Source organism: Bos grunniens, chromosome 10 (genome assembly GCF_055505025.1).
Source record: "Bos grunniens cultivar Pamir isolate PY7600 chromosome 10, Bosgru_T2T1.0, whole genome shotgun sequence".
NCBI classification, from domain to species: domain Eukaryota; kingdom Metazoa; phylum Chordata; class Mammalia; order Artiodactyla; family Bovidae; genus Bos; species Bos grunniens.
This window is the reverse complement of record NC_141174.1, coordinates 22,993,867-23,019,171: the sequence shown is the minus strand read 5'-3', so window position 1 is coordinate 23,019,171 and position 25,305 is coordinate 22,993,867. Positions and strand designations below refer to the sequence as shown.

Below are 25,305 nucleotides of genomic sequence, written 5' to 3'. Positions count from 1 at the left end.
CATTGGCAGAGGTGAGAGGCAGGCACAGTTCAAGAGTGGCAAGACGCCATGACTGGCTGGAGCACAGGACAGGGGACCTTGTGAGCTAAGGCCGGAGCAGCAGGCTGAGGACCACATATGCTGCAGCCCTGAGATTGGCCATGTGGAACAGTTTAAATCGTTACGGTGTTTGTTTTCTATTTCAGCTATAGCATGTTGCCACAAACGAAGTGGCTTCAACAGTACAAATTCATTATCTTACAGTGCTGGAGCTCAGATGCCTGACATGGGTCTCACCGGGCTGAGATCAGGGTACTGGCAGGGCCATGTTCATCTCTGTAGGCTCCAGGGTCAACTCCAGTTCCTTGCCTTTTCCTGCTTCTAGAGGCCACCCACATCCCTTGGCCTGTGGCCCCTTCCTCCATCTGCAAAACCAGTAATAGAAGGCTGAATCTTTCTCACATCTCATCACTCTGTCCTCCCCTTCTGCCTCCCTTCCATTTTTAGGGACCCTGTGGTTACATTGGGCTTCTCTAGTGGCCCAGCGGTAAAGAATCCACTTGCAATGCAAGAGACGCAGGAATCACAGGTTCGATCCTTGGATCTGGAACATCCCCTGGAGAAGGCATGGTGACCCACTCCAGTATTCTTTCGGGGAGAATCTCATGGACAGAGGAGACTGGCAGGCTACAGTCCATAGGGTCACAAAGAGTCGGACATAACAAAGCAACTTAGCATGCAGGCACATGATTACATTGGGCCCATCTGGATGATCTAGGACAATACGCCTGTTTTAAGGCTAGTCAATTAATAACCCTAAGCCCCCTTTTCCTTGGAAAGTAATATGTTCATAGGTTCCAAAAATTAGGACATGGGCATCCTTGAGGGCCCATTATTCTGCCATTGGTTGGTTGGTTGGTTATTAGTCAGTTACTGGTTGTTTGGTTGTTGGCTGGCTGTTTTCTGAGACAAACCCCTGCCCTCCACACTCACTCAAGAACTGGATAATCCCATTTATAAGAAGAAGGGAAAAACAAGCATGAGAGGCCCCTAAGGGGAAGAAGGGAGGCAGACATGGTTAGAGAATATCAATGTCATCCAACTGCCTATCAGAATGATTTGATAAACCACAATCCCAAGAATAAGACAGCATATGGTTCTGGAGAAGTCTGTTAGTCCATACACCCCCTCAGACCCTGGTGCATAGCTGGGTCGTTTTCCATGCAAAAATTTAGCCTCAAGTTCTTGGTTTCTGTCCTGTGTCCTCTGGCTTAGAAGCAGAAATGCTTGTAACCCATTCTAAAATGTCTGGTCAACCTTTGGAGATAGTGTCTCTAATCCAAATACACTAGTGGATTTTTCTAAGTGTCTCACAGTCCCCCGAGCCTCTCAATTCCACAGTGGGTTTTGGTCTGTCTCCTACGCTTCAGCCCCAGCCCTGCTTCATGAACCCTGCCCAGCAGCCTTGAGGACTTCACAGCTTGCAGGCTGGACTAGGTCAGCAGCTGCTCTGCTTCCCACCTTGTTAGAAGCTGAAGCTTGCTCTTTAGGAAGTCCATCAAAACCCTTGAAGTCAAGTGTAGATATCCTTTGCCCCTGAAGATATTGATCTCCCATCTCTAAACTGCCTGTGTCCCACAAACAGCAGCAGCAGCAGCGTAATAACGGCTGATGTTGGAACACTTCCTGTGTGCCAGGCACTGTGCATGTATTACCTCATTTAATGCTTGCAACCACCCTAGAAAGAGCCCTATGAAGAATGGGCGCTGGTCCATTTCACCCATGAGGAGGCAGAAGCAGAGAGCGATTAAATAGCTTACCCAAAGTAAAGGAGGGTTTCCCTGGTGGCTCAGTCAGTAAAAAGAAATCCAAATGCAGGAGAGCTGGATTCAATCCCTGGGTCGGGAAGGTCCCCTGGAGAAGGAAATGGCAACCCACTCCAGTATTCTTGCCTGGGAAATCCCAAGGACAAAGGAGTCTGGTGGGATATAGTCCATGGGGTTGCAAGAGTCAGACATGACATAGCAACAAACCACAAAGTAATGGAGCTCATATGAGATGGAGTCAGGATTCAAACCCAGGCTGTGGAGGCCCGTCATCCTTCACCAGGATCACTGCTGTAGGCGCCCTCTTTTCACTTTACTCTGCTTACCATCCAAGCCCAACAGCCGGAGTGATCCATGTATATGAGGTTGTGTGCCCCCTGTTTTCAGAACCCTCCAGTGGCTCTCATCTGACTCAAGAAAAGCCAGGGGCTCACAGGGGCCCCTAGGCCCACATGATCGAGCCCTGCTCCTTCTCTGCTGGCACCTCCTGCCATCTCCCCAGCCCTCTCTCTTCCTTTCCAGCCACACTGGGCTCCTTGCTCTTTCTCCTGCCTTGAACATGCTAGTCTTTCTCCCTGGTTGCTCTCCCCAATCCCCATATCTTGGCTCATTCTCTTCTCAAGGGAACAGTCTACATAAAGAAAAAAGCAAAACAAAACCTGTATTTGTGGCACCCTTACCCAAAGACTCCCTAACCCCATTCCCTAGCTTATTTTCTCCATAAGATTGTCACCAAATAACACATGAGATATGTACCTGTTGCTTATTATCTGTTTCTCCCACTGGAAACAAAGCTCCAGCATGTGCTCATGGATGAACGAGTGAAGCCCCAGGACTCCCCTGAAGACCTTTATTTAAAATCATAAACCTGAGAAATCACTGTTAATCTCTTTCTAAGGATGGCTCCACCTAGGACTTCTGCAGCCCATGTAGGTGGCACCCTGAGGGTTGCTTGAGTGTGTCTGGGGCACTGGGGCCGCTATGTTGAATCCACCAGAACCGTCCTAATGAGAGCCCGCCTGGTCAATGGATCCTGGGCTGGGAAATAGGAATGTGTTACTGAAATGGCCCCGTGGTTTGAGAGCCCCATAGGAACAGGTTCTGGGCTTGAATCCCCCATCACCGTTCTCCAACAGAGAGTAGTCTTTTATTTTCTTATGGCTAATGGCAAGGCTGCACCTGTGGTAACCTCATTAGTCTGTTCCAGAGCTCCACAGAGAGAGGTGAAAGCCTGCCAATTTAGCGAGGGATTTTTCGTCTCAGGCTGCTAGGTGTGGGGGGATTGGGGACTCAGCCAGACTCCAGGCTGAGAATCCACAAAAGTTTGGGGTCCAGCTGATCTGGAGTGAAATGAGCTCAGGGGATGTTTCTTTGTGTCTTGGACCCCACTTGGTAAGTTGAAATTGATCACTGGATCAACCCCCAGCCTCACAGATTTCAGACCACAGAAACGCAGATTCTGTCTCTTTCCCTATAACCCCCTCCTTACTTCCCTTTGTACACCTTTGCTGAGCTGGGACTATCCCAAAAAGGAAGGCTCAGTAACTGCCGGGGCCCTCTGCCCTGCTCATTCTAGAAAGCTATAGGAGCCAGCAGCCACCCCTGTGCCTGGCCTATTCGCCCAACAGGCAGCCAGTTTCATCCTTTGTGGGTCACCAGGTTTTGGAGAATGAGATGTTAAGACCTTTGCAGGAAGGCTGAGGATGCATAAACATAACATCCTTGTTCAAAGGCAAGTCTCTTTGGCATCCTTCTCATGCTGCCGGGTGATGAGGAATGAGTCTTACTTTAGGGACACAGACACTAAAGCTGTGGGCATGACTAGCCCTGAGGGATGCAGGGAAACATTCTCAGGGAATGATCCAGGCCTTGGTACTTGGGAGCTTCTAGTGTGGGAGATATCTTCGCCTCTTAACAAGTAGGTCACTATTGCTCCTCTGAACTCTATTGTTGGATTGAGCTGTGTTGGAGGCAAGATCTGGTTTGGACTTTGATTCAGGGCAGGAGCATGATGTGAGGTCAGCGAGGGGTCAGAGATGGGCCTGAGCTTGATCTCTGCCTCTTCATTCAGAATCATTGTTCTTTACTGTGCTCTTTTCTGAACTCACCACGGCCTCAGTACAGCAGATCCCAGCATGCAGATATTTCAAGAGCAAGAGAAGACAGTTAATTTTATCTTATTTAGAAACAAGCCTGGATGAAGGAGAAATAAACAGGGCCATTCTCTTTGTGGTTTGCTGAGATTCCCTGGAAAGCAAGCTTAGGAGGCCAGAGCCTATGTCAGAGCAGGAGAGACCAACGCCCTCTGCAAGATATGTGCAAACAGAAAGGGCTTCAGAACTGGCTGGAAGTCATGGAGAGGGAAGCAAAATTTCCAGTTTGGGTCCAAGTCTTTTCAGGCCTTGACCTTTAACCTAAAAGCCAGAGAACCAAACTGATCTCCATGATGACCATGGCTCCAGAGGAGACCCATGGGCCAGGAGATGGGGGAAATGCTAGCTCTGCATGGCCAGGGTCACAGGAACCCAAGGAACTGCCCTCCCCTTTGCAGGATAACTAAAGCAAAGCTCCTGGTTCCTCCTCATCCCAAGACCTTATCATGCCCTTGTCTGTGACTTTAATCATTTTGAAAATGAAGTCCCAAAAAGGATTAACTAAGGATGAATCCTGTCACCTCTACTCTAGATGATTCCACAGTGAAATGTAAAGTTATTATTCTGGTGATTTTACTCATTGTTCCACTGATTTTTACTTAAAAAGAATAACAAATTTGAGTCTCAGGCTGGTGATTGCCATGAGGTTCTAAATCCCAGGCCACGAGCCAGGGTTCCTACTTCTCTCTTCACCCCTTCCTCCTACTTCTCTCTTCACCCCTTCCTCCTACCTCTGCCCAGATCCCACATTGCAGCTTCCACCTACCTGGACCTGGTCTGAGCCCTTCTGCCTTCAGGCCATTCACCCTGCCATGTTGCTTCCCTGCTGAGGCCTAGGTTTTGTCTCAAAATGAAGGGATAAGGCTGGTCCTGGAGTGCAGCCCTTCCCTGGTGCCCTGTGGTGGAGGTCAGCCTCTTTGCTGACACAGGGACCAGCTCAGCCCACACGCCCACCTCCCTGGCTCTGTCCTTTGGTCCATCTCCTTGCCTTTCTCTTTTTCTTCTCATTTGGAGACAAAAATGTGTCCCTGCCAAGAGTCACGTTCTCCCAAGGTGCACTTCTCTCAGTGAGGGAGCTACTCCCAACTTCATAAAAATACATCTCCTCCTTCTTATACCTTCAGTACAGCCATTTGGAATTTGGAACTGGACTGGCATCTTAAAGGGACCACGTGTTGTCCTTGCTTTTTCTGAAATCTTTCCCCGAATCTTTATCTGAATAGACCTGGATGTAGACAGAGTAGCCTAAGATCATGAATGATCATTACAATCCCAACAGTTGCCATTTACTGATTGTCACTTGCAGGCTCAGTGCTAACTAAGCCCCTTGGTGATAGCTCAGCTCAGTAACTTGTTGGGGGTGACCTTGGGTCAGCCTGACTGCAGAGGCCACTCCCTGAACCACCACACAGAAAGGTTCCTCTCTGCCTTCTCTCTTCCAATCTGCCTGGACCCCGCCCTACAGCACCCACCCACCCAAGCATAGCCAGCTTCTTGGGATCTACTTCACTACACATTGCTTGCCGACACCTCAGGTTCATGAGGCCCCAGAGCCTGTCATCAGCACACGATCATCATCACCCACAATCTACTTGTGTAGCCTGGCTTTCATGCCTTCAAAAGGTCTCCCATTGTATACACCTTAAGTCTCACTGGGACCCCAAGATCTTCCCATCTCTAGGTGCAGTAGAATACGTGTGCAATCCATTTGCAGCCATCACTCACTCCCAAGGATGTTCTTGATTTAGGAAATCTGTACCCAAAAAGAACCAGCCTTTGCTGCGGGTAACCTGACTTGCCACCAAATTCTGAGCGTGGCTCTTCAGTAGCGCAGAGAAGGACCTCAGGGCTCCACCCTCAGACCCCTTCTCTTTTCCGTCTTCATTTACTCCCTACATGATCTCGTGCTATCTCATAGTGACATCCATCTGCCAACAGGTCCCAAACTGAGTCTCTGGCCTGGACCTCTCCCCTAGATTCCAGAATTGCATCTCTAACTGCCTACTTGATATCTCCACTGGGATACAGCTCTGGGGCATGTTCAGATGAATGTATCCACAATCAAACTCCCAGTTCTCATCATCCTCACAACATGCTCTGCCCTCAGTCTCCTCATATCTATGAAAGGTAACTCCATCCTTCCAGTTTTTCAGGCCAGAAGTTTTAGAGTCCTCCTTGCCTCCTCTGGGAATATTACACCCTGCATCTCAGTCACTGGCAAATCCTGCTCGCAATTCCTTCTAAATAAACCCAGAATCCAACCATCTCTTATCACCTCGATTGCTCCTTTGCTGGTCAAAGTGACCATCATCTCTTGCCTAGATTATTGCAAAAGCCTCCAGCTGGTCTCTGCTTCCAGCCTCCCATGCCTCCCTTCAAACTATTCTCATCACCACAGCCAGAACGATTGTTTTTAAAACACAAACCGATCATGTCACATCTCTGCTCAAAGTGTTCCGGGCCTTGCAGCCTCACTGAGAGTAAAGGCCAGTGTGCTTATGGTGGCCTGCAGGGCCTGCCTGATGGCCTGCTCTACTCCTCCCCTGCCTCTTCTTGCCTTCATTCTCTGCCCTGCACACTGGCCTCTGTGTCCTTCCTCCTGCGTGATGGGCTTGATTCCACCTCAGGCCCCTCTCCTTGCTGATCCCTCCGTCTGGAATGCTTTATCCCCTAGATCTTTGTAGCTAGCTCCTCATTTCAGGTTTCCAAATTATCAGCTTATCAGAAAAGGGTTTGTCACCTCCCTCCAGAGAAGAGCAGCCTTGTCACCCCTCACTGCTTTATTTTTCTCTCTAACACTACTGTCACCAGATAGATGGTGTTTGTTTATTAGTCATCTCCCCCTCAACACATGCACACACACAAATACGGACTTTGTCTATTTTCTCCAAACCTATATCCCCAACACTTTGAATAATGCCTTCCATGTAGTGAAGTGAAGTGGAGCAAATTGAAGTGAAGTCGCTCAGTCGTGTCCAACTCTTTGCAACCCCATGGACTGTAGCCTACCAGGCTCCTCTGTCCATGGGTTTTTCCAGGCAATAGTACTGGAATGGATTGCCATTTCTTTCTCCAGTAGCTCTTCCCAGCCCAGGGATCGAACTCAGTTCTCCTGCATTGTAGACAGATGCTTTACTGTCTGAGCCCCCAGGGAAGACATCCATGTAGTGAGTGCTCCATTAAGTATTTAATAAGTGAATGAATGAATGATTTGTCCTCAGGGGTAGGATCAAAGCTGAGGGAATGTTGGGTGTGGAATTTGTTTTGCTTTGTGGGATTTCAAGCTGGTCCAGTGGGTCATTCTCATCAGGCAAACTCCTAACAAGCTCACTGAGCCTCCTGATGCTGTGGGGTGGGGTGTGTCATCAGCACGTAGTCGGACACACTGCTGCCCTTGCAGCAGAATGCTGCCACAGCTGTTGAAACTCGTCGCTAATGGAAGTGAAAGCCGAGAAAGCAAAAATGAACAAAGCAGTGTGCCCTCAGAGAGAGTGTGACATGGCAGCCTTCATGGGGGTTTCAGAATGTGCCAGCCCCACTCCTACATGACCTGATACACAATTAGCTAAAAACAAACCATCACATCTGAGCCCCAGGTTTTGAATGTCTTTTGATAACCTCTCTCCCTGAAGATTATATCAAATTATAGGGAAAAGTCATGGATGATGAACTGCCAAGGTCAGGATGGAAGGAGTAGGTCACAGGACCAAAATCCAGAAAGGTGTTCAGAGAAAATAGTCTGGATTTAGACACTGTACCCAACGCACGTAGCTTCCAACACATGACGGATCAAAGGGTGATCAGAGACAGGAGGAGAGGAGAGTGCGCTGGAGGAATAACTAATACATTTATGTGTCACCCTACCCCAGACCTAACTCTTGGGAAGTACTGGGATAGTCAGTGATCTGGGTTGCAGACTTAGCTTCTCTCCAGCGGGACCGCCCCCACTTGCCCTTCGTACACCTGGCCTCGCTTCCTCACTTGCCGCAAAAACACAAGGATCTTAAGGCAGATCCTTCAGAGCCTCTCCTGCAAGGAAGCAGCCCCTAATCTGCTTCAAGATCTTTGTCTAGCTGCTTCCAAAGTGCCAAGCTACCCCTCTGCCTCACTCTGGCTACCGCCTATGGAGACATAGGCCCCCTGCCAGAGTGGGCCAGAGGAGGGACCTCTTAACTTGGCACTTAAGCTTCTCAGACAACAAAACAAGATAACTCAGAGATTTCTCTTATCCAAGGAGCACAAGGCCATAAGCAGGTCCACTACATCAAAGGCTCGACACCTGCCTGAGCTTCTCTTTAACTGAGTCCCGGGAGCCAAGCGGGGGGTTTCTGTTTCAGGGTAGCATTGCCAGATTTGGCCAATGAAAATAGAGAAGGCCCATTAAAATTTGAATTTCAGGTAAATAGTGAATGACTTTTTAGTTTAAAAGCATGTTCCGTAAAGTATTGGGCGTATACGTACGCTGAAAAATCATTTCCTTGTTTTCTGAAACCCCAGTTGCATTTGGTGTTCTCTATTTTATCTGACAACCCTATCTGCATGGTTTCTAAACATACCAGCCACACCCCAGTCAGCCTGGATAGATCTGGGCCTGCAGCATGGGACACAACTCTTGACCCCAGTTTCTGTTCCCCACATGCATCCCTTCCAATGGAGCTGGCTGGCCATCCATCAGGGGAGAGAGGAAAGAAAATGCTTGTTGTACACACCTGACTTATATAATGTTATAAATCAACATGATCTCAATTTATACATGGATGCATGAAAGAAATGAAAAAAGAAAATGCGAAGAAGAAACTGCTCATGGCATTGTGCTCCCCAAAGTCAAGGGCACCGGGATCTGTGAAGTGCCTTGTTCAGATAATATACCCGGGAGGAGGAGGTGGCCAGGGAGGGGTGGCCACAGGGAGCAGAAGCAGGAGAGAGGGAAAGGGCCCAGTAGGGCCAGCGTGGAGCTTTGAAGGGGTTTCCGGAAGGTACCACCTGGGAGGCACTGATTTCCTGCAGAGCAGCTGCGAGCCCTGCCCTCCCTGAGGCCTCAGCTGGCTCCCCCTATCCCAGGACAAAACAGGGCCTGAGCTCTGGGACCCTCTCATTTCCCCCTTTAAATTCATCGTCTCTCCATCCTCAGCCCCCTCAATGTTCTGGAAGGTGGTGGACATGGACACCTTGTGGAAAGTTCCAGACATGGCAGAGGCCCCACCGCTCTATCCCCCACCCTCATGTCCTGCTCATAGACCCACTGTGGTCTGACTGGAGGGTAGTAACCAGCACACGTTGGTCTCCCAGGCTCAAATCCCCATCCCTGCCTTGTCCTAGCTGTGTGACCTTGGAATACTTAGCACTCTGCCCATCTGTTTCCATCAGCAAATGGGGACTCAAGTCAGGATGAAATGACTTAATACTCAGGAAGCACAGTGACCAGCCCGGAGAAGGCGCTGTTAAACACTTGGGCTTGTTTTCTATCCCTGCTTCTCCCAAAGGGCCACCTCGATCACGCTTGCTGATTATATTCTTGGTTCTCGCCTTCTCGAGCCCCTCGCTGCCCCTGACATGCGCCTCCCACTATCTCCTCTCGTGGCGTCCATGTTGCTTGCCCTGTGACTGTGCTTCTCCGCCGCTGATATCTCTGCTTTCTTCTCAAGGTCCTTTACCTCCTTCGGACTCTTCTAACCAGATCCATTTCTCCAAGGTTCTTTCTAGGCATGATTGTGCTCTCATCTCTGATCCCCTTCCCTTGGAGCTCTCCAGTAACAGATGGGAATGCTAAGAGAGTCTAGCCTTAGACACACACAGAAAGTTCTGCATGGGACACAACCACCATGTTTCCATGGTCATCTCTGCAGACAGGCATCTGAGCCTCAGTAAGGTGAGGGAGCCTCTGCGTTTGACTTTCTACCCTGCTGGAGGATATGTAATCCTTTCCATGGGCATTAACTACTTTTCCAATAGTAATTGCAATGACAGTGTGGTTTTTTGGAGGAGAAGGGATGGATGTCTTCTGACTGGGTTCACAGGCAATTCTGTATTGAACAGTCTGTCTTTAGGATGGGGTGGAAGAAGGACATTCAGAGTATAACAGACGATCTGTGCAAAGGCACAGAGTAAGAGACAGAAGGGACTGAGAGGCCTTGGTGCTTATATAGAAATTTCAGGCCTCACTGGTGGAGACACAGAACATGGGGGAAGCTAAGGAGATCCTCCAGGTTCCCTCAAAATTACTCAGGGGCCGAGTTTGCCTCCCAGTAAGGCAGACCCTGCATTCTCACACAGGATCCCTACGATCAATACGTGGTCAAGGCCAGAGTGACATACCTGGTAGACTCTCTGCGGGCCTGGACTCCGTGTCGCTGTGCCTTCTGAGACTGACTGCAGGGAGAGGGGTGATTCACCGAGGCCTGGCCTCCATTGGGTTTGCCCATAAGCTTGCCTAGGGTACCTGCAGGTCTGCCAGGAGGGGATGAGCTCATCTGAGACTAGGTGATCCTTAATAGCCTTGCAAGTTGAAGGAAGGACTGTAAAATTGGTAGGAAACTTAGACTCATCCTCTAACATTTGGAATCCAGCCATGAATACAACAGAGGCCTGCTCCCACACGTCTAAATATAGGAAAGTACAAATCAAGCTAACAAACTATTAAATATCATGTTCTCTCCTCTTACCCTTGACAAATACACCTTCATGACATCCTGAAGGCCAAGTTTGAATTTAGAATTTGTGGACTCCTTGGAGTTCCCTACTGTATTATGGTGGCCTAAGCAGAGGGCTGGCTTCATAGCTTGGCTCCGTCTGGTAGGGTCTTGAGTACACATGTTTGTACACTCAGCTCACATGTTCAAGCTCCAGGTCCACACACACACACACACAACCCAAAGCCCACCACTTGGTCACCGCTGAGGGTCATAGGTATGCATACCGTAGCACAGTCTACTCTTGTTGGCAAGTCAGGCATAGGTTAGAGATCTGCACTGACCTTGGGATTAAGCTCAGGGAATTGAGCAGGAAACTCCAGGGTCTGAGTACTTGAAGCTAGGTCTGGAGCAGAGCATGTGTGGGTTTGGGGGGAAGTGTCCCTTTACCCACATGGACTCCTGGCTCATGGCTGCTGGACTGTGGCTGGAGGAGAGCAAGAAGACCCCTAACTTGTGGGCCACAGCAAGGGCCACTCTTGTCCCTGGATAGGGGTGCCCACTGAGGGGGAAGGTAGTCAATGAGGAAGAGCCTCCAGATTTCCTAGAAGAGTCCTCAGTGCGCTCAGGCATCTCCCTGTCCCAGACTGGGCATCTGTCCGACACCTCGTGCCTCGGGGTCATTCAGGTGTCACCGTCTCACGCTCCTGACACAGTAGGGAACTTGTTTTTCTCTTCTCTCACTCCCTGACTCTAATCCTCACCAGCCTGTGCCACTTGGCTGGCCTCCTTGGCAGAAAGGTGACAAAAGGAAGTGTCTCTGAAGAGTCAGATCCCTCAGCCAGAACTCAAGCCTCCTTGGGGCCGCGTGAGCCGATGGTTGAGGGCCCTCACCTCCAATCACGGACCCTGATGTCTCTCGCCTCCCACTGCTGGGGTGTGGGTGGCATCACTCAGAGTAGGTTCACCGACAAGAGAAGCAGGAGCTGCCACACTGCTGAGAGCAAGCCTCCACTCTCCTCTCCTGCACTCTCGCTGCTCCCCACTGCCTGGACTGCCCATCTTCATCAAGCCTTACCTTCTAGTGTTTCTCAACATCTACTTTGACTCCAGCCAGCTCACCTCCTCCCCTGCTCCCAACAACTGCTCATCTGCCCCCAGCTCATCAACTTTCTCCTGTCCAAATCCCTTTCATTCTTCAAGGTACACTTTAAATTTCACCTCTATGAAAGCTTCCCAATACTTCCATTAATCCTCCTGATTTCTCACCTGCATGGTTTACCACCTGGACCCCACATTTGGCCCGTGAATTATATTCATGTAGCACTTTATACCATTCGATGTTACTATGGACTAACTAACAGGACTAGAAGAGACCCTAAAGACCATCTCATCCAACCCTCGCTTTTTGAAGATGAGGAAATCAAGAAAAACAGGTTCTGTAACTTACCCAGGCTGAAACTCTTGAAATGACACTAAAACTACAGTCAGCTCTCTTAACCTAATGCAGGACTTCCCCACATCCCCTTGCTGCCCCTCTACATGGAATTTTGTGTCACCCACAAGCTGGGGCTGTCATGCAGGGCAATCACATGATGTACTGATCAGTTGGGCACATGGTGCCTCCCCTTTACCAGCAGGACAGAGCCCAGACCTGCAGCCCACCAGTAGACCCCATGTATTTCAAGTTCCTTGCTATCCATTTTAATAACCACCCAGCCAAAAAAAAAAAAAAAATGTGATTACCAGAGGTCCCTTGGATTTTCTCAGACCAGCTCTGATTTCCTGCTGTATCCCCTTTAATTCAAAAAGAATAAGCCCAATTCCTACTCCACCATGGCAGAAGGCCAGCTTCTCCTGCTGCCAATCCCCATAATCCCTTACATTTTCATTTTGGAAGACCAGAGCGCATCTTAGCAAGCCTCTCCTCTGTCTTTCACAGGGAGAGACGAGAAGGCAAGAGGCTGGCGGGCCACAGCCAGGACGGGCACTTAGTACACAGCCAAGGAGGGCCTGAGTGGAGGGGCCCAGCTTTCACAGAGGGCGGGGAGCAAGGGGAGAACAGACTAGGGGCAGAAGATCCGGGAGTGGCGGGGCAAGGATGACCTGCCCAAAATAAGGCCCCTAAACTCCAAGCCAATCACCCCATTCAAAACCAGCCGGAATAGGGCAAAACAAGCATTTTTCTTTTCTCCCTTCTGCTCTAGCTGCCCTGCTCACTGCAAGGAAGAAAGATAGAATAATGAGCCACGTCGTCAGAGAGTGACACCCAAGCAGCTCCGGAAGGCCGTGGGCAGACGCCTGGCTGGGTGGCTAGCTTTCTCTGTTTTCTGGTAGAGGTTTTATAAATATTCGGAGAGTTTGATCTGAGGCTGGTGGTGGGGAGGCGAGGGGAGCAGCAGAAGGGGGAGATAACTCAGCCCACGGGGGTTCTGGGACCTCTCCGAGGCCTGCTTTTCATTAGCGTCTCCAAGACAACGGCCCATCCGCGGCAGATCCCCTCACTCCCTGCAAAGCGTCCTCAGCGCATGACGCCTTTCCTTGAATAGTGAATCTGCTGCGATCAGCCTTCCTCCAAACCCCCTCCCCTCAGCCTGCACCTCCTAGGCTGGAAAAGAGAAGAGAATTATGGGGGAGATTGAAGTCCAACTCTCAGGCTGTTGTGGAGAGACAGAGCCTCAATCTTCCTGCTCCAAGGGTGATGATTGACCCGGGGGGCAGTTGGAGGCTGGGTGGTAATGAGTTTGGGATAACCAGGCTGCAGCAGCACCTCAGTTTCAGTCCCTCCTCCACTTTGCACACCCAGCCTTAACTCTCATCTCCTCCCTGTCTGACCTGACCTTTCCCCTCCGCACATACATTTATTCTTGATCAGGGCAAACGTTTGCAGAGTTCCCAAGGAACAACCTGGCCAGTCATTGTGCTGATAAGTTCCAGATGCCCATGGAAGCACAAGCCCATGTGTGTCTCTGGTTTTCACCAAGATGTCCAGTGGGTTCTAAAAGGGTGGTGTCAGGGAGGCTGGCCAGGGAAGAAAGAGAGGTCCATGTTTGCAAGTCAGTGTGAGAGTGGGCAAGTCTACCCAACGAGGTGGCCGTCTCACCTTGGAGAGAAGAGAGCTGGGCTGGGTGATCAACATGGCCTGGGAGGAATTGTAGACTCAGAACCTGTAACCCCAGCATCGCAGACACTTGGCATTTTCTCCATGCAACTCCATTTCTCTACTTAAAGATCAGCTCCCTCTAGCTGTGGGCTCCATGGGGCTACAGGCAGGGACCCCTGGTCTCTGCTACACACCTGTGCCAGCCAAGCACCTGTGTGTGGCCCTCGGTAACGCCTGTTGAAAGGAGAGTTGTCGGCAGATAGACTGCAGGGTCTGGGATTTCTGGGTTGTCTTTCTAGCCTGTCTTTGTGCTCCTGAGCAGACCTGAGCCCCAGCCTCTCCCAGCCCCTCCTTTCTGTGGAATGCAGGTCACCCCAGCCCTCCTGAAAGGTCTGTACTCAGAGCCAGCCCTGGAGGCTGGGGCGAAAAAGCCAGAGAAGGTCCTCCTGGCTACAAATGGAGCAGAACCAGGAACCCGAGGCATGCGGCTCAGACAAGAGCCACTTCTGCCTTCTTGCTTGTGTTCTTTTTCCCACCAAGATTGGCCCTGGAGGAGCAAACCCCGAGTTCCTCTGCTAGTCTGAGCAGGAAATTCCTGTCAGCTCGTGGGAGAGACCAACCGGGGGAGATATCATCACGTCGATTTCCCCTGAGATACAGGATCGTATCAAAGTCTTGTCCTGGCCCTGGGGAGCGACTACTCCCTGCCGCCATCCCCTCTGTGGCTCTCTCAAGCAGACCCTGCCAGTCTTCCTCACCCGGAGATGATGTTAGGTTTTCGGCAGTCACCCAAGGAGCAAGGAGGAGTGAGATGATTAACAGTAATTAAGCGTAGCTAACTGGGACACATGGGTGGTTTTTGGGTGCATTCTGGTGGCAAAGTTGTATCAAAGAGGCCGGGACATGCCAGCCCCAAGGGCACAGATAAGTATGGATTAAAGAAGGCAGGGGGATGAAGATCCTTGCTCCTCACATGTGATCCAGGGGCCTGCAGCATGGCCATCAGCCGTAGCTGGCTACAGGGGCAGAATCTCAGGCCCCTGCTGAATCAGGAAATATGTTTTAACGAGATGGCCAGCGGATCCAAGGCACACTTGAGTCTGAGACACATTGGTGCACAGGAAGGGACATGGGGTGCTTCTATCTCTGACCCCACGGATTCTAGTCCAGATCTGCCAGTCGGTAACTGTGTGACATTAGGTAAGTGAAGCCCTCTCTCTGAGCTTCAGTTTCCTCATTTGAAAGCAGAAATGCTGTAGTCTACCCTAAAGGTTTGACTGACGTGACATGGGGCTTGGCACCAGTAGGCTCCAACCCTAGTAAATCGTTGTTGTTTGCTGTTTAGTCGCTCAGTCACGTTCAACGTGTGACCTTATGTACTGTAACCCTCCAGGCTCCTCTGTCCATGGAATTTCCAGGCAAGGATACTGGAGTGGGTTGCCATTTCCTTCTCCAGGGGATCTTCCTGACCCAGGGATCGAACCTGTGTCTCCTGCATTGGCAGGCGGGTTCTTTACCACTGAGCCACCAGGGAAGCCCCTAGTAAATGGTAGCAGCACAGAATTGCTTGCTCGGAGAACAATAATAATATCCTTGGCTTCCCCAGGCCAGCTACCCAGGAGGCTGGGATTCAGCCAGACCTCTTGCTGTTATTTCACTTTTGCATTTTCTAGAGAGGATCTATAGACCTCCAATCATGAATCCTGAAGCCAATAGTCATAGCCTTTCATCTCCAGTTTCCCCATAAGTGAAACTAGGACATGAGTGCCCTCGTGGTGGGATGGATGCTGTGGGTGTAGGAGCTGGAGTATGTGGCCAGGCAGGGCCAGGCTGAGAGCTGGGGCTTCTAGGAAGAGATGACACCGCCTCTGACTTTGGCAATGGAACCTTATGAACAGCACTTCAACCATTTCCCACGAGCAAGTAGTACAGAGTCTGGGTTTCATTTCTTTTATCATCTCTGTGTTTCCTTGAGACACTATAGGATTCCCATATGGTTGCGGGGGTCGACCCACTCCCCTATGTCCTATCTTGATGTTTCTGTAGCAGTATTTCCCCCCACTTTCCCAGGATAATGTAATGGGGTCTACAGGGAGCTCAAGGTCTTTCTGAATGCTGGGCTCACAGAACTGCTTCCCCAGTAATGCTTGGCTGAAGTTACTTTTCACTTTAGTTTCAGGGAGAAGAGAGAAGGACAGTCCCCAGGTATTCCCTGGAATGTGCTGGCTGATGACCTGGATGAGTCATTTAACCTTTCTAAGCCTCAGTTTCCTCCTAAGATGAAAATATTAAGTCAAAGAAATGCCCCAAAGATGCCAGACAAGTCTTTACCCATTCCAGGGATGATGGGATTGCTGAGGGATTAAATGAGGTGATACTGATAAAGAACATGGTCCAGAGAGGGATATATATGGTCAGTACATGCTAGCTGCCCTTTCTGTGGGTTGTTGGAAGAGGTAGGCCTCAGACAGTTGGCCCCGGGCAAAAATCACAAATAAGAGAGTGGCCTCCATTTGCAAACAGCAAAGCCAGCCTTCTGGCTCCTGTACAGGTCAGCAACTGACCCTTCCCTCCCCTACCGTCATATTTCTTTCTTTCACACAGAAGTTGAGACTTGTGGCTCGCCAGGCAACCTCAACGAGTTTAAAGCTTGAAATCAATATACTCTCAAAACTGTTGTCACGTCCCTGCCCCCATGACTGTCGCAGGCCCCTCCTAACCTGGGGATGGTTCTCCCTCCCTCTCCTCCTGTTTCCTCTCCTGCTGGAAGCCAGGCCGGGGCTGAGCCCTCGAGAAGGTATCTCCGCTGCACGTATGCTGGCCCCAGGGGCCCTGCACGGGGCGGACGGGGCTCGTCCTGATCCAGCACAGACTCTCCTCTTCCTGGGTTTGTTAGAAGCCTGACCAGGCCCCCGAGTCTTATGACTTCAACAGATGTTTCTGCTTAAGCAGCCCTGGCATCTTTATGGCCTGTTTTTTCCATTCTTGCTTCTCTTCCTCTGTCCCAGCAGCCCTGAACGCAATTTGGACTTCATTTTCTTTCTAATGGTTACAGGGATAGAAAGGACTATTTTTTTTGTTTTTCATGTGTTCCCTTTTACTTAGCTTTTCAAGTGACACCCATACACCACCCCCCCGCCCCCCACCCCCACACACACTCCATAGGCAGGCAGATCTGTGCTGCCGGTGTGCATTTGTCAACGTTGCGCTGACATTTATTTTCACTTCAGACTGAACCCCAATTCAAAACTTCCCTCCCTGCCTCCACCAGCACCTCACATTTATCCCCTCTGTGTCCCCACATGGATCACCCCAGGGCCGCTGATTAGCGTGTCTTCCCAACTGCTGATTCTGAAAGCTTGTGCTGGCCTCGGGCTCTGGCCTGTCCCTCCAGTGAGACATGAAGAGCCGCGTGTCTGTCCGGCTCTGTGGGTCTGGGAAGGTTTTGCCATCTGATGGAGGGAAAGCTAAGAATACAGTGACCCCGTATCTCGTCAAACTGCCTGGCCAGCCGGTCTGCCCAGGCTCAGGTGGGGCCAAGGTGACAGCTGTTAAAAAATGGAGCCAGTTTTCCACGGGTACGTGACAAGCTTGAAACCAGTCTGGCCACTCTTCACGTCAACACCTATAATTCCACCTGGCTTGCCACCATTACAGGGTGTTCCCACCCACTGGCCCTATAGGGCTTGGGGTCACTTGCCTTGAGTCTGGTTCCCAGAGCAAAGAAAGCCTGGAGACTGCAGGTGCTCCGCCAAAGGCTGGTCTGTGTCGAAGGCCCCTAGGGCTCAGAACCCTTGATCTCCTCCCAAGACTGCGGTGCAGAGCTGGATTCCTCCTCTGGGCTCCTACCATGGGTGTGGACAGATCTACGCGGAGTGCTGAATGTTGACACCACCTGCTGCCTCACCTGGTTGCCCATTGCCTAAGAAGTGCGTGTGTGCGTGCTCAATTGCTCCAGTCGTCTCTGACTCTACACAACCCCATGGACTGTAACCCGCCAGGCTCCTCTGTCCATGGGATTCTCTAGGCAAGAATACTGGAGTGGGTTACCATGCAGTCCTCCAGGGGATCTTCCTGACCCAGGGACTGAACCCAGGTCTGCCGCATTGCAGGCAGATTCTTTACCATTGAGCTCCCTGGGAAGGCCCAAAGAAGTGCATCCAACGTTAATTCCTCCAGGTCCCTGCAGCCTTTCTACCTGAGTGTCTGATATACTGACTCACCTCTCAGGACATGCTTAGAGCTGAGCTAACCATCAAGGACTGCTCTCGTGAGCCATCTTCTGCTGACCGTGGGGGAGGGGGAGTCATCAGGATGTCCCATCTTCAACGCCCTTACACGAAGGGCCTTTTCAGAAGGACAATGACAGGGGCCTGAGCTCAGCCTCATGAAGTCCTTACTTGGTGACTGCTCCACTTGAGAAGAGCCAGCCAGCCAGCCTCCCCTCCTCTCTCCACTGTGGTCCTGTCACCGTATACATTACATGCATTGCCATTCTCTTCTCACCTTCCTATTGACACAAGTTAAAACCCTGGTTCCTATTTCTTCATGTTTTGGAGGCTGAGTCGTGACACCCTCCCCACAGTGGATTAAGGGAGGCTGCTCAGGGAAGTCAGCCACAGAGGGGTGAGCTTGGGCTTCAATAACAGGCTGACACGCACATGAGGGCTGCGGGGAGAGGAGGAAGGAGGAAGCCCTGGAAGCAGGGGTGAGGGGTGACGGTCCCCCACGCAGCTCTACCGAGCTGGGCATGCAGAATGGCAGCCACATGCTTCCAGCAGGGTCCTGTGGATGCCCCCTGCCGTTTGCTTCCCTGTCACACATATTCACCAATGAAGAGGGAGATGGGAGCTGGCTCCTTGGCTTTTCCATTCATATGACCCTCCAGAATTCCCCTCCAATGTAGACATATCTCCAGAAACAACTCTATGGTAATGTCATAACCAGAGATCCTGCTGATGGTTCAAAATCAATTCAACATCAACAGCCCCGTTAGTCTGAAGCCGTCCTTCCCTGAGTGTTTGCCTCGCTGTGTGTATGTGAATGGTGGAGGAGGTGAGTGGGGGAGAGGGGGTGGCTTGTTTCATTTCTGCTGCTCTCCAGGGTCCCCCAAATCAAATGTCTGCAACAGCATCTCTCTCCTTGTCGCTGAGGAACACTGGGTACCTGCATCCATGTGAGGCTCTGGCTCTGCCCAGGAAGATCTTTGGGGATCTCCAAGGGCCATTGGATTGGGAATGCTGAGCCCTGGGGAAGTGGGACTGTCTGGCCAGCCAGATACCCAGCATAGCCCTCTGGTCACTTCCCTTTTTCTCCTGTCACTAGGGGATCCCACCAGAGGAATGAAGCCTGGAAAACTAGAACTGTGTGGAGCCAGACAAGATACAGGTGGCAAGTGACCTCCAGACTGTCAGAGAAAGCCCACCCTCCGTGTTCTCTGGAGGTCTCCTTCCCAGAGGGACCTGGCCGAGCCCTTCTTTCTGGACAGCTGTGATGTCGTGTCTCTTCTATCCCAGGAGTGAGGAAATGGATGCTTTCCTCATTCTTCAAGAACCAAACCTCCAAAAAAAAAAAAAAAAGAACCAAACCTCCAGGCTTTCCTGGCAGTCTAGTGGTTAAGAATCCACTTGCCAATGCAGGGGACAGGGGTTTGATCCCTGGTCTGGGAGGATCCCACACATCTGGAGCAGCTAAGCCCATGTGCCACAATTAAGCCAGCACTCGAGAGCCCACGTGCTGCAACAACTGAAGCCCATGCATTCTAGAGCCTGTGCTCCACAGCAAGAGAAGCCACCACAGTGAGAAGGCTGTGCATGGCAACTAGAGAGTAGCCACGACCCACCACAACCAGAGAAGGCAACGAAGACCCAGCATAGCCATAAATAAACAAATAAGTCCTTAAAAAAACAAAAGAACCAATCCCCCTTCCTGCCTTAGGAGGCCCTGCTTTCATGGTTGATAAGGGAACAGCAGAACCCCCAGGCCTTTATTCCACCATATATGTGAGGGTAATGATGCAGTAAGGATGGGGTGTTCAAGGGAAGGGAGAAAGGAGCAAGCAGGTCTTTCTGGAATATCCAAGGTAGGTCTCTGTTGCAAGGAGAGAACTAAGTGACCCTCGTGCTTCAAATATATGCACCCCAGTTTTCAAAGAACCACGGTAGTAATACTAATAATTTTTTGACTGTCATTCAGGGAGATCTTTCTCTATGCCAAGCATTTAGCATATATTTATGTCATTTAATTCTGTGAGGTACCTATGGGGTACAAGTATTGTTATGTCATTTTTCAAATGAGAAAACAAATACTGAAAAGTTAGGTCAATTGCCAATGATCATGGATCTGAGAAGTGGCAGAGCTAGAATTAGACTCCCAGCTCCTGACCCAGAGCCCACAGTCTTTACCAGGCTGCTCATCCACCTGTATAGAGGAGTGACAATATCTACATGGATAATAGCAACTGCTTACATTTACAGAATGGGCTTCCCTGGTGGCTCAGTGGTAAAGAATCCACTTTCAATGCAGGAGACTCAGGTTCAATCCCTCAGTCGGGACGATGCCCTGGAGAAGAGAATGGCAACCCACCCCAGTATTCTTGCCTGGAGAATTCCATGGACAGAGGAGCCTCACGGGCTATAGTCCACGGGGTCACAAAGAGTTGGACATGACTGAGCAGCTAACGCTTTCACATTTGCTGTGTACTTGCCACGTGCCAGATTCTGTTTTATGTGCTTTATATAGATTCACTTAATTCATTGTCACAAAACTCTATTTGCTATTATCTCATTGTACAGATGGGCAAACTGAGGTACGGAGCATTTCTATACTGATTTCCTTCCACAAATATAAATTGAACACCTCTTGTGAGTTAAACACTGCACCAGGGGCTCTGTGTGGGACCCAGAGATGAGTAAGACACCAATCTTATCCTCTGAGTATCAGCACGGTCCATGGCCATGACCAGCAGAATGAACTTGGGGTGGGATTTTGGAACTTGAAATGGAGCATGGTTACAATAGGGCATCCTAAGATATCCTAGAGAGATGGGCATACCTGGAGGTCTCCAAAGCAGAGACCCAAGCGCAGGAGCAAGACAGAATCCTGTGGTCAGATTGAGGCCTCAGGTCACATCTGGACTAGCAGTTGAACAGATAGAACCAGGGCCATTTGATTCTGCCCGCAATGGGGCCTTAAGAACAGGACTCCAGAACCCAGCTTCCAGGTTTAGATCCTCACTCTTCTACTCTTCAACGGTATGACCTGGGGCAATTTCATAAACCTCTCTGGGCCTCAGTATTCTCATTTGCACAATGAGGATAATAGCAGTGCCTATCTCATAGAGTTGTTGTGAGAACTCAATGAGTTAATACAGGAGACACCCTTAGAACAGGGCCTGGCCCACAGTTGGCTCTCAGGCTCCCATCAGCCTGTGATCACGTTGGATACTTGAGGCTGAGGCAGGCAGAGGCTCCGGGTAGGGGCCAAGTTGTCTCAGCAATAGAAAAAAACTGTAAAAGGAACCAGTTAGAGCCTGTCCCTGGAGGCTTCAAAGAGAGGGAGAGATGAACTCTGATGGGATACAGAGGGACTTCACAACCTTGGTGGAACAGGCGGACAAACGGGCATTGGGCTCTCCCTTCTTAATCACCAGAGGCCAAGATGCAAGTGCCTGGCACCCGGGCTGGATGGAAGCGGCGCATTTCTCTGGGCTGGCATTTACAGTGTCGCCACTGATGTCCAATTCTGGGCGTGAAGAGAGGTTCCTGCTGCCTTTCCACAGTTTCTCAATCACTCAGGACAGGCTTATTGATCTTTTCCCAGCATCCTCTCTATAAACTTCCCCCAACCTCAGCCTCTGGCTTGGAAGAAAGACGGGGGTGACTGGGGGAGGTGGTGGACAGCAGCCATATTCTGTTGCAGTAAATCCTTCCTAGAAGCCCTGCCTGCTTTCCTAGAAGAGGAGACAGCTGAGCTCATCATCCAGGGCTGGAACAGCCCAGAAACAATCCTTTCCAATCCCCAGAAGACCCCTCAGCAGCTTGGGAAAGGAGCGGCTTGCTGGGGTGCTTTGTTTGTGGACGTGGGACTGTCAGACTGGGCAGGGGCGTCTGGTGACAGAGCGGAGCAGCTGAGGAGCAAGGATGGCCTTTTGGAGGTGGGACAGACATGCAGCCTAAGGGGAATCTTGTGACTGGCCCAGTTCCCCACTCCCACTCTTTAGAGAACTGGCTCCAGGACTTTTCCTATGCACTGGAGACTACGATTTCCTCTCAAATCCCCATTAAACTGTGAGTGAGCCAGTGTGCGCGTGCATACGCAGGCACATGTGAGCCTTTTGCCCCACCTACTTTTAATTTTTCATACTTCTTTGCACATTTCAACCATCTTGTGATTTCCCATGACATTTCCCTTGAACTCATTCTCTTGCCCTGGAGTCTTCCCCTACAGGCTTCTTCTGAAAGCCTCGGGACCTCAGAGGATAGCAAGAGGGTCTTACAATTTGCCTTGAAATGAGAATTTCTTCCTTCTCGTCATTTGAAGGCCACTGAAGATGTGCGTGGGGCCGTTGGGATGAGAAGTGGGTGATGGTGTGGGATGTGACCACTGACCCCTCCCACCCAGACCCAGCTGTCAGGCCTGCAGCACCTGCCTCTCCACCTCGGAGCCTGTTTCCCCTCTGGCCTCCTCTGGCCTGAAGTACCAGCGAAACGGAGACTGGAGGTGTCTAAGGCACACCCCCACGTGGAAGCTTGAGCTTCTCAAAGCTGAGCTGAACTGAGAACCAGTGACCTAGATTTTGCCCCAGATTCTCAGCTGGGAGTCTGCTCAGTGCTGTCCTCTGGCCAGGCCAAGAACAGTATAAGCTCCTTGGCACGCGGGGAGCCCTGGGTCTTTGTGCTAGTCCCTCACGGTGACCTACTGTAATGGAGCAGAACAGCAACACTGAAAATACGAAACATAGACGCTGGTTCCAAACGATGGACGGTTCAGTCCGGAACGCGTGCTCCCAGTTGCCTTCACTGCTCTACCCTCTAATTACAGGCTTCCACAGCTATTAAAGTCACCCTCCCTCTCCTGTCAAAAAGACGATCAAGTCAGAGGAGCCAGTTAAGGGCGCCCGTTTTGTCTGAAACAATGCATCTGTGAAGAAATAAGTTGAACACAGCTTTCTTTTCACATTGGTGGGTGTTTCGGTGGCATGGAGGGAAGTCTCAGGGCTACGCAGTCTTGAGTAGATTGCTTGTCCTTGTTTTCCGAGCAAGAGTTGGGAAGTCATGAGGCAGAGTCTGTCTGGCCCACACATGACTGATGGCTGCTGAGGAAGAACTAAGTGATATACGTCTAGGACAATGAGGCAGCCTGAGTTAGTCTCGTGAGTGGGTACAAACTGTTATCTACAATAGCAAAAAATATTAGGCACAACCTAAATATTCACCCACGAGGTATTAGTTGAATGACCATCTATATGATGGAAGACAGTTGATAGAATTATGGGCTAGAAGCAGGCTTAATCTCATGGGAAAATATTCACAACATATCATTAAGGAAAAAGTGGATTATAAGGCAGTATGCATAGAATGTAGCAGTTGTGCAAGAAAAAAATATTGTGTACATTTTTTAACTGGAAGAATACATACAAAAATGTTAACAGTGCTGTCTCTGGGTATTAAGATTTGGCTTGACTTTTATTTTCTTTCTTGGATTTGTCTCTGTTTTTCAAATTTTCTCCCATGAATACATATTATTCCAAATCAGGGGGGAAAGAATTGTATTTAAAAAATTATTATCTCAGGGATCCACAGATGTGTTTCCTGTTTCTTATCCCATGTCTATTCTGCATTTGATTTTGGAGATTCAGATGCCTCAGCCTTTCCCACCACAGACCCTGGAGCAGGGGGGCTGGAGTAGCTGATGTCCTGAACAGTGCCAAGGTGAATTAGTCACTGACAGTAACGACAGCAACAGCTTTGGAAAGATTTCATTTCCATCTGACACTGGGAATTAATTGTACCCAAATCTTTTTTTTTTCCCCCTAATCAGGAATGAGCTTCTCCAAGGGATCTTTTAATATGTATACAGGGGCTTACAGAGGACAATTACAAACCTCAACAGCTGCTCCATGGGTTTTCAAATGGGAGAGTGAATCATCTCTTCTCCCGGCACTTTTTACAGCATCCCATCCCTCAGAGTTTTAAAAACCTGCTGTCACAGTGACATGGGAAGGAGCTGGAAGAGCCATGACCCCTGCTTCTTTCATGGAAGGATGAGGAAGGGAAATGGAGAGAACAAAACTGAGGGGCTGAGACAATCTGGCTTGGTGTGTCTAGTTCCTAGGGCAGGGTCTCACACAGAGGAAGGAGTGCCCAGAGAGTGGATGAAGGGGGTAAGAAGTGAGTTCTCAGGAGGGAACAGCTGGAGCGTGGAGAAGTCTACTGATGAAGAGAGACAGACCTTAGCGCGCACCATTTCTGCCACAGATTTGGTTTTCCCTAGTGGCTCAGATGGTAAAGAATCTGCCTGTAAGGCAGGAGACCTGGGTTCGACCCCTGGGTTGGAGAGATCCCCTGGAGGAGGAAATGGCAACCAGTTCCAGTATTCTTGCCTGGAGAATCCCGTGGACAGAGGAGCCTGGTGGGCTACAGTCCGGAGGGGGTCACGAAGAGTCGGACATGACTGAGCAACTAACACCGTGTAGCTTTTAGCGGCTCCTCATCTAAACAAAACGGCCTAGACTGTCTCCCTCCTCACCACAGGAGTCAGCACTACAAGTGTCCCAGCTGTCCTGGAGGCTCCGTTCATGTCAGTGGCAGATGTTACGGGAAGGGGAGAGCTGCTGCCCTCCAGGCCACCATTCCCGCTTCCAACTCCGTCTGCCACCCCGGCGGTGCCATGTCCCGCTACGGGTGCAGTCAGAGGATGGCTTTTCTCAGTCAGCTTGTCCTTGGAAAGTTCATCCCCTATTGTATTGGAAAATTCCTCTTGTGCCTGTCGCTGAGCACATCAGGAGACCAAGGTTTCCATTTTCTCAGAAGTAATTAGCCAGCTACTGTCATGGAGACTGAGCTTGTTCCTGGAATTTTTTATTTATTCTTTGAAAACTATAATCCAACCCCAAGAGACGAAGTCTGAGGCAGGGGCCTGAGTTCTCCCAAAGTGGAGAAATAAGCTGAGGCTAGGCCGGGCTGTGTCTACACCCACTCAGCCTTACCACTGAAGTCATTTCATGTCATCTGCTCTTAACTGCCTGGGGACATCTGAAGATGGCAGAATAGAGACCACGGAAGGAAGGGCCAGCTGAGGAGCACTTTCTTTATTGAATAAGGCTTCCTCTGCCCTGGCCCTCCGTAAGACTTCTTAGAAGATATATAAATAAATAAAAGGAGATGGACCTAGATCAACCCTGATAGTGGGAAGTCTATCTTATCCTTGCCAGATTACAAGATGGGGAGACACAGAAATATAAAGTACTGGATTTCAGGGGGCCCAAACAGAACAGATTCAACAGAAGATCCTCACTGTTTCAGTTCCTGGGATTTGCTGAAGTGAGGAAGTCAGCTTGGAAAAATAGATGAGAATCCCCTTTGCCCCTGCGAGTGCCACAGCGGGCTCCATGT

At 50.2% G+C, this 25,305-nt stretch overlaps 1 protein-coding gene across 1 annotated transcript in view; it reads left to right on the top strand.

Moving 5' to 3' along the window:
- RAD51B (RAD51 paralog B) overlaps positions 1 to 19,581 on the top strand; it is a 738,822-nt gene extending 719,241 nt beyond the window's left edge. Inside the window, exon 11 of the mRNA XM_086320092.1 lies at positions 19,016 to 19,581. Coding sequence (XP_086176218.1) covers positions 19,016 to 19,089 — 74 coding nt within the window. The 3' untranslated portion in view covers positions 19,090 to 19,581. The remainder of the gene's footprint in view (positions 1 to 19,015) is intronic.
- Positions 19,582 to 25,305: the final 5,724 nt, after the last annotated feature.